This window comes from Hibiscus syriacus, unplaced genomic scaffold, assembly GCF_006381635.1.
Source record: "Hibiscus syriacus cultivar Baekdansim isolate YM2019G1 unplaced genomic scaffold, ASM638163v2 tig00111848_pilon, whole genome shotgun sequence".
Classification (NCBI taxonomy): Eukaryota; Viridiplantae; Streptophyta; class Magnoliopsida; order Malvales; family Malvaceae; genus Hibiscus; species Hibiscus syriacus.
This window is the reverse complement of record NW_024063201.1, coordinates 1,382,527-1,395,088: the sequence shown is the minus strand read 5'-3', so window position 1 is coordinate 1,395,088 and position 12,562 is coordinate 1,382,527. Positions and strand designations below refer to the sequence as shown.

General features: G+C 32.0%; 1 protein-coding gene across 1 annotated transcript; it reads right to left on the bottom strand.

Annotated features, from left to right (window-relative positions):
- Positions 1-807: 807 nt before the first annotated feature.
- LOC120172346 (glycine-rich protein A3-like) lies at positions 808-1,387 on the bottom strand. The gene is made up of 2 exons (XM_039179824.1): positions 1,175-1,387; positions 808-1,084 (listed from the first exon to the last, which is right to left on the bottom strand). The coding sequence occupies exons 1-2, from the start codon at positions 1,329-1,331 to the stop codon at positions 864-866; spliced, it is 378 nt and encodes a 125-aa protein (XP_039035755.1). The 5' UTR covers positions 1,332-1,387; the 3' UTR covers positions 808-863.
- Between the last annotated feature and the right edge of the window lie 11,175 nt (positions 1,388-12,562).

The window sequence follows — 12,562 nt, the reverse complement described above, 5'->3', positions numbered from 1 at the left end:
CGGAACGACATTGTTTTTATCATGGGATCCAACACTCGCGCCTAGTGTGACCCAGAGCGCCAGACAACGTGTTTTGTATCTCGGAGAACATTACGTTTTGGTCCTTAGAATTGCACTTTTATTTTAGTTTAATCCTTTTGTCCTCTTTTTATTTTTAATCCATTAAATCTTTTTCCTTTTCTTTAGCAAATTAGTCCATCGACATGCATATATCATTTTATCTTTCATATCTATTTATTTAAAAACTATTTAAATTAATTTATTATTTCATTAATATATTTTTTATTTCGACTTACATATCTTATTTTATTTTTGTAGGTTCATTTTATTAAAGATATATTTGCATCATTTTTACTTTTAATTTTATTAATATTTCTATCATTTTTATTTACATTATTATTATTATAATTAAGTATTTCTACTTTTATTAACTTTTTCCCTTTTTTTACGGTATTAAAACATATTTTTCTTCCTAAATAAGACAATCTTTAAAGATATTAATTTTTGGATATCACATGAGTACTTCATCATTCCCACGTAACCGAATTTCATCATAATCTCCGTGAAGACGCATTTCAGCATTTATAAGTATTGTGTGGTATCAAATCCAAACGACTACTCTAATCACTACTCTAACCAGCCATGTTAAGAATTTTTTAAAGACTCAACATCGAACCACAAAAAAAATTTACACGATGACAATTGGAGCAAGTCTAGCTAATTAAAAGTATAAATACATATATAGTTAGGATTTGTAGTTGCGCTTCATAATAGATATCACGTAACTGAGTTCAACCAGTTGAAAGGGTCTGTAATTATTTATAAAACCAGTTGAAATTGATGTTATGTTAGTTGATAGTAAATCACTTCAACTTCTTGAATATGCCTCCTCCATGCTTCCCGTGCTTAAACTTCTCATGCTTACCGTGCTTGAATTTCCCACCATGATGTTTGAACTTCCCGTGATGTGCAAAATGGCCTCCACCATGACCACCGTAAGCACCATGAGAACCATGGGCCATGTGGTGAGCCCCCGATGCAGCTGCAGCACCGCTGGCAATCATCCCCCCTAAGCCACTGTGCCCTGCAGACAGAAATAAAATAAAAGTAGAAACTCGAACAAAATGAAAACCAAATTATTGGCATCTGAGATCTGACAATCTTGGAAGTTTACCTGAATGGGATGCGCCAGGATTACCAGCTGGTGGATAGCCTTGAGGGGGATATCCTCCGGGAGGAGGGTATCCTCCATGACCATAACCATGAGCAAGGTTTGAAAAGAGACCCTTATCATCATGATCAGGCCTATGCTTGTCTTTGTCTTTTCCCATGTTCTTTTTTCTCAACCTGTGGAAAAAATATGGAGAAGATAATACAAGTTGACGAGAGATGTACTCTTACGGTTAGAGACGGAGAAGATAGGCTTTTAGTGTCGGAATACAAATCTTTGTAAGGATTTTAGATTTATTTATAACTAAAAGGAGATAACACGCGGCAGCTGACAAGGACACGTGTATTTCTTACCTCCGTTTTAATCTTAAGTTGTAAGTAAAATATTATACCTTTCCTTTTTCGTGTGATCAATGCCGAATGCCAATGTCATATACTATTTCAGCTCTTGTGTTGCTTTCAGTGTGAATGACATTTCAAACTTCCGAGCGAGTGGATATTTTTAGGGTAAAATATACAAATGGTCTTTCGAATATAGGATGATGTTTTGTAAAATTTTTTTACTATTAAAAAATATAAAATAGTCAATTTTTTTGTTCAATCTTCCGATTATTAAAAGTTATAAAATGATCACTTGATTATTTATATATTTCAAAACCATATTTTCCTGTTAAAAACTTTATTATACTCTGAGTTGGACGTTAACATGTTGACTGAGTTAGGATAAAATATGATCCCAGAATCTTAAAATACTATTATATCTCAGTAAGCACGTTAACGTTCACTTTTGATGATTGCTTTTTTAATTATAAAATGACGAGTTTAGAAGATATGAATAGTTGAGTGACCATTTTGTAACTTTGATGAATCAATCAAGAGAATGAAATAGCCAAGAGGGGGTATAAAAAAAGAAAACTTTGGTGGAAGCTTAAGCGAAAAATGAAGAATTATACACAAGAATTTTAGAGTGATTCGACTTTCTAAGCCAAAGCCTCTACATCCACTACCTTAGCTATCCACAATAAGGATTTTTCACAAATTCACTAATTTGTATCAACCTTTGAGGACAGGGTGTAACCTTACAACTCTCTCAAGAATTATACCACAAATTCTTGATACACACTCTCAAAGAGAACATTACAAATTTGCAAACATAGAAAAACCTCAAAAGGAAATTGTTTCCACAATTCAAGAACAAATAAGAAAACTTAAAAATAAAACAAATGAGTACAAAAGTGTTCTTTGAAAGCAAAAAGAATATTGAAGAATATTGACTTTGATTTTGGCTCAATGTGATTGCTTTGGCTATCTCTTTGATCTCTTGTCTTCACATATGACTTAGAATCTTGTTTTTATACTCCTTCAATCAATTCTAGTCATTTGGGTTATTTTGAGAGTTAATAGAGCTGTTGGGATAAAAAATTTCGCAATAAATGTTTCTCAAACGCCTTGAGTATCGACACTCGAGGTTGGTGTAACACCCATCTCACGTATACCCTTCCGTACACGAGATATGGATGTCACATCACTTTAATAAAAAGATTTGTCATTTGAAAACCCGTTAAATTTTGTTTCAATTTGATTAACCACAAAATAGAATATTTTTGAAAGCAACATACTCAAATCTTCACTTAATTACGTTACAAAATATTTATCATAGTTAAATTACATGCTAACTAAGTTCTTAAATTGAATAAGATTATCCTAGCGTTATTTATGAGAGTCAACCTTAACTAATGATACCCACTGATATTGATGCACTCCTTAGTCAATTTATCTTCGTTTTTACCTACACGTGGAAACAACACACTATAAGTATTTACTTAGTGAGACGTAATATTATAAAATAACCTTTCTGTATACATAATTATATTCTTTTTATTTAATTTGTACTAAATCGTATATTCCTTAAGAATTCTATGATCCTCGTCATCTAAACTGTATTCCATTCACAATTATCTTAAGTATTTTTAGTATGCCTAGCATACTTATCTTCCTTTATATTTTTTTCTTAACCATTTATCTCTTTAGTCCTAAACCTTTATTTTCATTGATAGCATCCCATCATGCTTAAAAAACACCATTAAACCATTCCCACTATGATATCCTTTCAGGCTTTTATACCTTCCTATTATACATTTCATTTATGACATTCTTCCATACCAATATGCCTGGTTATACATTATATATATAATCCATTCATATCGCTTATGTCCCACATATCAAAATACATTAAAATTCCTTTATTCTCCTACTCAACAGTGTTTAACCCTTTATCTAACTGGCATAATTGACACATTTCTGCCAATTGCAAAGATAGACCATTATTCTTTTACTCAACGGTACTTAACCGTTCACTAACGGTACTTAACCCTATCTGAAATTCATACACTTAGTATGATTTCTTAACATTTTATCGTACAAAATGCCCTATCTGAATTTCATACACTTAGTATGATTTCTTATCATTTTAGCGTACGAAACGTCCTATCTGAAATTCATACACTTAGTATGATTTCTTAACATTTTAGCGTATGAAACACCATATCTGAATTTCGTACACTTAATATGATTTCTTAACATTTTAGTGTACGAAACGCCCGATCTAAAATTCATACACTTAGTATGATTTCTTAACTTCTACCGTACGAAACACCCTATCTGAAATTCACACACTTAGTATGATTTCTTAAAATTTTAGCGTGCGAAACGCCCTATCTGAAATTCATACACTTAGTATGATTTCTTAACATTTTAGCGTTCGAAATGCCCTATCTGAAATTCATACACTTAGTATGATTTATTAACATTTTAGTGTACGAAACGCCCTAACTGAAATTCATACACTTAGTATGATTTCTTATATTTTGCACACTTAGTGCCCTTTGGAAATCACCAATTTACATTAATAAGTCATACAAATAGGTCTAACGTAACATATACGTACATATTTAAATGTACTCACATGACACGCCTTGCTTATATATCCAAATTGAGAATATAATTACTCTGGAACTTGGCCCTTGCCTTTCGATTTACACAACCCAGTAACTTGTTTTCGATCTATTCCACATTCATTAAAGACGTGCATAATATCAATTGTTAGTACGTTTCCTAACAATTATAACTTAATATTAATCAAAATATTTATTATTAACTTTCTACCACATTATCAGCCCCAACTTAAATATTTATGGTCCTTCGGTATCGATACCCCTTCTATGGTATCGATACTACCCTATTAGGGTATCGATACCCCCCTTAATGTATCAATACCAAATTAGCTTTGATATGGCCTAATATCGATACCCTTACGATGGTATCGATACCCCTATGTTATGGTACCGATACCCCCTCTAGGTATCGATACCCAATTTAGATTCGATATTTTTACTGGTATCGATACTCTTACCATGGTATTGTACCCAATTGCTTGGGCACCGATACTGGTTAAATCAATATCGATACCTCTTATATAATTTAGCTTATTCTTGCCTAGGGTATCGGTACTGTTCTATGGGGTACTTATACCCCTGTCCATATTTTCTAGGTTTCAGCTCAAAAATCACCCAAATGGGGTCAAATTTCTTTATATTTACCCCATTCAATACTATTAAACTCTTCCTTAACTATCTATACTAACATTCCTTCAATTAGTCTATTAAAACATCTAAAATCTTCCAAGAACAATATATTCTAAAAGTCAAACCATTTTCCTAATGTTTTATCAATCCAATCCAATGCTTCTAATCTCTTATATACCGCTTTAACAAGTCAAATTTACCAATAAACATCCATAAACACTCCTATATTAACATCTCATTTAAAACTCATTTTATAACATCCTTAAGCTTCTATATTACTTAAGGTTGTAAAAGAAACCCATAATCAACCAGAAAAACTAATCAATTGAAACTTACCTTTGGGAGCTATAGAGGAAGCTTATCAGGTGAAGGAAGAAGAAGAGGAAAGAGCTTTTGGTTGATATTCACTTTCCCCTTTTTCCCTTACCTTTTATATTTTATAAAATAAGAATTTTAAATTCATTTTTCTTTAAAGGACTAAAATACCCTCTAAACCATCCCTTGTTACAATTTAGTCTATATCACTAATCCAAATCATTTTCATATATATCATTTAGTCTAATAATCCTCTAAATTTTTAAATTCTTTCAATAAAGTCCTTAATTCAAAATTTGGGGTATTACAATTCTCCCATCCTTAAGAAAATTCATACTCGAATTTTAAAACTTTATGCTCTTACCACAGTACTTCAACTAAAGAAAATTGTTTTGTTACTCGTTTCCTGAATTTCTCTAGTCCAAATCTGTATTGGTTCTTTTCCATAATTCAACTTTAATCAAATCCCCATTTCCCTAAGTAAGAACATGTAATGGATTCTATTGTTCATTAATAAGAAATGACGCATGAAAACATTATAGGTCTTGTCCATTTCAAGAGACAAAAGCTAACTGATAAAATCTATTAAGGTTCACTAATTCTAGAACTACGTCCAAACCACAATATTTCCTTTCAAAACAATACTTTCAGGAAAACTTTATCACTTTCTTTCCACTCAACTACTTTTCTCTTTAAATCAACATAAGACTTTTGTAATTTGCACCACTATAACATCACTCACTATACAAGCAATGACATCAAATCTTTAACTATTGTTAGTCTTTAACTTTATTGAGGCATCTGTCACAACTTTACCTTTGTGCATAAGCACACTTCCTAAATCGTTGATATATGCCTTAGAAAAAACTACATAATCTTTACCCAACTCAAGTTGTATAAATGTTGGTATTCCTGTTACAATCCTCTTTAGTATTTTAAAACTCTCTTAACCCTTTTTCATGCTCCCAAATAGACATATATTTCCTTAAAAATTTCTTAGTAGCAAAGCTAAAGTTGAAAACTTCTTCACTAACTTTAGATAGTAACCAAGGAAATTTCTATTTACTACAACATGAGTTTCTCTTAGAATCTACTCTTATACCTTATACTAAAACAACCTGGAAAATGAAAGTTATCTCTGTTAACCAGAATTTCACATTTGAATATTTTGGCAAACAAGTTCTTTTCTTAAAAATTCTTATTTAACTATCAAAATTTATGTATAACCACATAGATTTATCTTTCTTTTCATTAATAACATGTATACCTCCCTAGATAAAATACTCGAGTTGATAAAACTTTGCTAAATCGACTCTTATAATTAAGTCTCTAATTCTCTTGACTCACTTAAGTCATTTAATACTAAATCATAGAAACGTGTTCAATACCTTAATAACTATTAACCTTGATCTACCTTTCAATTTGGAGGTAATTCAATAAATTTACTTACAAAGACATCTATAAATTCCCAAATTTTTGTGAGATTATCAAACAATTCTACATTAATTATTTGAGTATCTATATCATTAACCATAAAAGCTTATATATATATATATATATATATATCTTTTTGACATCATTTTCTTCACCATCATTATCGATATCACCTTGAGCGATGATTTTACTTTCTCACTAAAACTATAATTTCCATAATCTCTGCATCTTTATGAAATAATCTTCTCTAAAGACAAACAACTTATTTTCAATATGATTTTAACTCATGAAATGATAATTTCATCGATTCACTACAAACGTAGCCCCTATAATTTTTATTAATTATTTGCTACCTGTCCAACTCATCTTTGCACCATGACCCACTAGGGTTTACTGTTATCATCTCACATGAGATTAAGTTGAATAGAATACTTTAACTTTAAAAACTTTCATTTCCTTATTGAGGAAATCCATGTTAGAGTATGCCCAAAGACTAATCATATGATGATTGTAATAATACATTTATTTACCGATTTTATTGAATAAATGCATTGTCAATATTATTTTCATTTATATGTCTGTGTTTAACATAACTGAAAGATAATAAAGTACATATAATAACATTATTAAAAGATTCATAGTCAAGTATTATTATGGGCATGGACAATAATAATACGATTAAGACTAACATGTTATTGGTTGATGACAAGGAGTTGTCATTGACATAGAGATGTCAGAATTGATACATGATTATATTGTTAGAGAGAAATATATTGGATTGACCCATCATGATCATATGTCTTGGATTATTATGTAACGGTCATAACATTGCTAATGGTGATGACTATATGTATGATCCTCAGACTTGAGATCAATATCATCCCAACATATATTGTTTTATGTTTTGATACAATTAAACATGCTTCGTAACTGGTTACACTATAAAGACTGTTATTGAATATATCTCGATATATGTAGTGGGCTATATTTGGTTAAGATAGGATTTGTCCTTCCTACATAATAAGAAATATATCACAGGCCACTTGATTGAGTGAGACTAAATACATGGTCATGCTCGAATAAGTTGATATGTGATATCACAAATTATTCGTTAATTATAGTCTACTCTAGATATCAAGAAACAATAGATGGGCTATACAAGTGTGACTATTCTAAGACTTGTGCCTATTATAGATATAAAGGACAAAATTATGTAATACATAAAAGAGTTAATCACAAAGATGATATGTCGAATCATAATTTCTTGTAACTTAGGTAAAAATGATATATTGCTAAATGTCACTCATTGTATGTAATATTAGAATTGTTCTAATAATTACTATTAACGTTACAAGAACCTATAGGGTCACACCCTAGGATTGAAATGAGCAAAGATGTACAATTTATTGTATGTTACTAAAATATATCTATAGTTAAGATATGTATATTTGATATAGATATGATTTTAATTATCTCGAATATAGTAAGTAAGCATTAAAAGAATGTAATTTAGATTACAACTCTTTTAATTTATATATATAATTCATAATAATTAAATAAGTTTTTAAATAAACATTAAAGATTGTAATTTAGATTACAAGTCTATAATGTATATCTAATTTGAATTAATTAAACAATATTTTATTTATTAATTTGAAATAACTTTAAAAACCCTAAGATATTAGGGTAATTGATATATTAAAAGGAGGCAAGGTCTAGCAGCCATTTTTTCACTTCAGCCGTTTTCTCAAAATAGATTTTGGGAAAAAGAAAACTTTCCTCTCGATCGAGTGAACTAAGTAAAGGCCGAGACGTGTTTTCGTGAAGGCTTTCGATTCAGACAATTCGTGATCACCACTTGTAGTTGTTGTCCTTGTTGTTTTTTTCAAGGAACCCATTGTAAGTATTCACATCCCTTCCTCCCGATTTCGGTTTTACGTACTTAGATCGCTGGTGAGACCGTCGAGTTTTGTTTCTGTTGTGCCATGGGGTGTGCCGATGATCCTAACTATGGTATCAGGGCCACTTGTACGATCTGATTTCGGGTTAAATTCTTGGTTGATGCGATATGTATGAGATGCATGTTCTAGTTTTATCATTTTCACCAAATATGCATGATATCATTATTCGAATCGATAACCACAATGATTAATATGTTAATTTATTAATCTATTTTTCAATCAATTTGTTGCTGCAAGGATTTTACGAAATCCATATGTCAATTGTTGACATGATGATTCGTGGGAGTGCGATAGCAGATCGTATTTGGCAGTGGAACAATGGTTGTTCCGATGTAGAAAATCTTCGGGATTAAAAATCCCAAAAGCATGTTCTGTTGATAAGTGTTATCAAATCGTGAAGTTTTTCCATAGAAACAGAAGTATTGTTTTTCAATAAAATCCCACCGACCGTCGCGGTACGGTCGATACACGGTAAGGGCTCTGCCCCCCTCATCAGCAGTACAAATTGAAGGCCCATATTAATATTTTTTAACAAAGGCATAAGAATGTGTATATATATAGGATATGTTCGTTTTGCACGGTTTTTGACATGCATGGTTATAGCCCTTGTTCAATTTACAATGGTTTAATTTGAAATAGGGTCTACGAGTCGTGCCTTTCTATATCTCTGTTGTATTTCTCTTCTCATCTTACTCCATCATATATAAAACGAGTTTCTATTAAAATTGTAAACCTATGAAGATTCACAAGGAGAAGAATAATGGAGAGAATATACTTAGAGAGTAATCTTAGGCTTTAGGGTTTTTGGTTCTCCCATTAGCTTGGGATGGGCCACCTTAGTCATTATTTTGGGCTATAACCATTGCATCTTATTATTGCTATATTTGTTATGTATGAAATGCATCAAATGATAAAATAAGAATGAATATTGATGAGATCATAAGGGTCTACTATTAAAACGAACAATAATGAGATAATTATGCAAATGCCTCTTTATAATCTAAGTTAACTTAACCGTCCAATATTTACCCTCGTTAAGGCTTCGATCGATATTGTGTGGGCTTTGCCAAAGCATTGGCAAATAAATCTATATTGGTTAAACGTGAAGAATAAGCAAGTGATATTGACCGGTTGAGATATTGGTAATAACTTAGCTAGGTTATTCTAGTAGGATTAGAAACGTAGAGGTTAAATATTTGGATAAGTCATGAGATGACTTGAACAAAGTTGTTCACCAAAAATGAGGAGTTACATGAAATGTAACTAGTAAAGTGTTACTTACCTAAATAATCATTATCCTAAAAGAAAAGCCAAAGCTTATTTAGGAAATTGATGTATTATGGATCCTCACCCACTAGAAAAAATTTCGTTGAGTTTTTCCGAAATTAAAACAGAGAGTGTTTTTAATTTTGAATAAAATAGTGGGAGTAATTTGTAAATAAAGTCCTATTTATAAATTTTAATTTAGTAAATTTACTTACTTTAATATTTTCATTGTTGTAGATTTAATGGAAAACAACACTTTATCACTGCGATCACTCCTTGAGAATGATAAACTTAATGGCACAAACTTCCATGACTGGTTTCGTAATTTGAGAATTGTTCTTAAACAGGAAAGGGAGGAATATGTCATTAAGGAACCTGTTCCTGATGAACTGGCAGCTTATGCTTCAAGAGCTGACAAAAACAAATTCAAGAAACATATGGATGATATGTTAGATGTTGGATGTCTAATGCTTACCACCATGACTCTTGAGCTTCAGAAGCAATATGAGGACATGGTTGTATATGAGATGATTCAAAATCTCAAAGAAATATATGAAGTGCAAGCACGTCAAGAGAGATATGAGACCTCTAAAGCTCTATTTCAATGCAAAATGGCAGAGGGAACTCCTGTAGGAGCTCATATCATCAAGAGGATGGGCTACATCCAAACGTTGGAAAAGCTGGGATTTCCTCTCAAAGATGAATTGGCTACCGATGTTATCCTGCAATCATTTCCAGATAGCTTTAGCCAATTTGTCCTTAATTTCAACATGAAAGATATTAACAAGACTTTGCCACAGTTACTTGGCATGTTACGAACTGCTGAAAGTAACATGAAAAAGGTTAGACCTAAGCCCATTCTGATGGTCCACAAGGACAAAGAAAAGGGAAATAAAAAGGTAGTGGCAAAGTCTAAAGGCAATGGTAACACCAAACCAAAAGGGAAAAATGCATTGAAACCCAAATAGGGAGTTAGCAAAGAAGGAAAATGTTTCCATTGCGATAAGACCGGACACTAGAAGAGAAATTGCCCTGTTTACCTTGAAGAGGTCAAGAAGGAAAAAGCAATCAGAACGTTTGTTTTAGGTATTTATGTTATTGATGTTAATTTGTCAACATCTACTTCTTGGGTATTAGATATCGGTTGTGGTTCTCATATTTGTACTTCTATACAGGGACTACAAAAGAGAAGGAATCTGGATAAAGGAGACGTAGACCTACGAGTGGGAAATGGAGCAAGAGTTGATGCATTAGCTATAGGGACATATGTTTTATCTTTGGCTAGTGGACTTGATTTAAATTTAGAGGATTGTTATTTTGTGCCTAGTTTGACTAAGAACATTATTTCTATTTCTTGTTTGGACAAGATTGGTTTTGAGATTATTATTAAGAATAATTGTTGTTCTTTTTATCTGGATAGTGTTTTCTATGGTTCGTCACAATTTGGTAATGATCTCTATATTTTAGATCAAGAAAACACCATTTATAACATAAATACTAAGAGATCAAAAACAAATTACTCGAATCAAACTTGTCTTTGGCATTGTCGTTTAGGCCATATAAGTGAGAAACACATATCAAAACTCCATAAAGATGGATTCTTAGATTCATTTGTTTTCGAACAATATGATGTATGTGAATCTTGCTTGTTTTGAAAAATGACGAAAGCTCCTTTCAATAGTAAATATGTGCGAGCAAGTGATTTATTTGTGTTAATACATAGTGATGTATGTGGACCGATGAATACACATCTAGAGGTGGATTCCATTACTTCATTACTTTGACCGATGACTTCAATTGGTATGGGTATATTTATCTTATGTTCCATAAATTTGAAGCCCTTGAAAAGTTTAAGGAATTTAAAAATGAAGTACAAAATCAACTAGGCAAGAGTATTAAGGTGCTTCGATCAGATCGAGGTGGAGAATACTTAAGCATATAGTTTGATGAACTCCTGAAAGAATGTGGGATTATATCACAACTTACACCACGTGGTACACCACAGTGGAATGGAGTTTCTAAAAGAAGGAATCGAACACTATTAGACATGGTTCGATCGTTGATGAGTCTTAGTGATCTTCCTGCTTCTTTTTGGTGACATGCACTTGAAACAACCACTTTCACACTAAATCATGTTCTATCTAAATCGGTTCAAAAGACACCATATGAGATATGGATTGGGAAGCATCCTAGTATGTCTTTTATGAAGATTTGGGGTTGTGAAGATTATATAAAACATCAAATGTCTACAAAGCTCGAGCCTAAATCTCATAAGTGTATATTTGCTGGATATCCTAAAGAAACTAAGGGATATTATTTCTTCAACCCTAATGAGAACAAAGTGTTTGTTTCTCGAACATGAATATTTCTCGAAAGAGAATTTCTCTCAAAGAAAGGGAAGGGTAGAAATATTGAACTTGTAGAAGTTCAAGAACAACACTTCAATGAACCTAAAGTTGAGCCTTTTTCACAAGTTGTTGAGGAACAATTAACAGATTTAGATACATAACCACTGTGTAGATCCATAAGAGAATGTCGTACACCTGAGAGATTTGGATTTCTCGTTACTGTACATGGAGATGTTCTTCTTATGGATCAATAGGAGCCTAGGACTTATCAAGAGGCAGTGTCTAGCCCAGACTATGAGAAATGGCTTGAAGCCATGAGATCTGAGATGGATTCTATATCAGTAACCCAAGTGTGGACTTTGGTTGAACCACCTGAAGAGGTCAAACCTATAGGGTGTAAATGGGTTTTCAAGAAGAAAACCGACATGGATTGTAATTTACAAACATACAAGGGGTGATTAGTCGGTAAAGGTTTTCAACAAGT

Coding starts and splice junctions, on each gene's coding strand:
- LOC120172346 (XM_039179824.1), bottom strand. CDS start 1,331: ATGGGAAAAGACAAAGACAAGCATAGGCCTGATCATGATGATAAGGGT. Junction 1,085..1,174: donor TCCTGGCGCATCCCATTCAG/GTAAACTTCCAA, acceptor TTCTGTCTGCAG/GGCACAGTGGCTTAGGGGGG.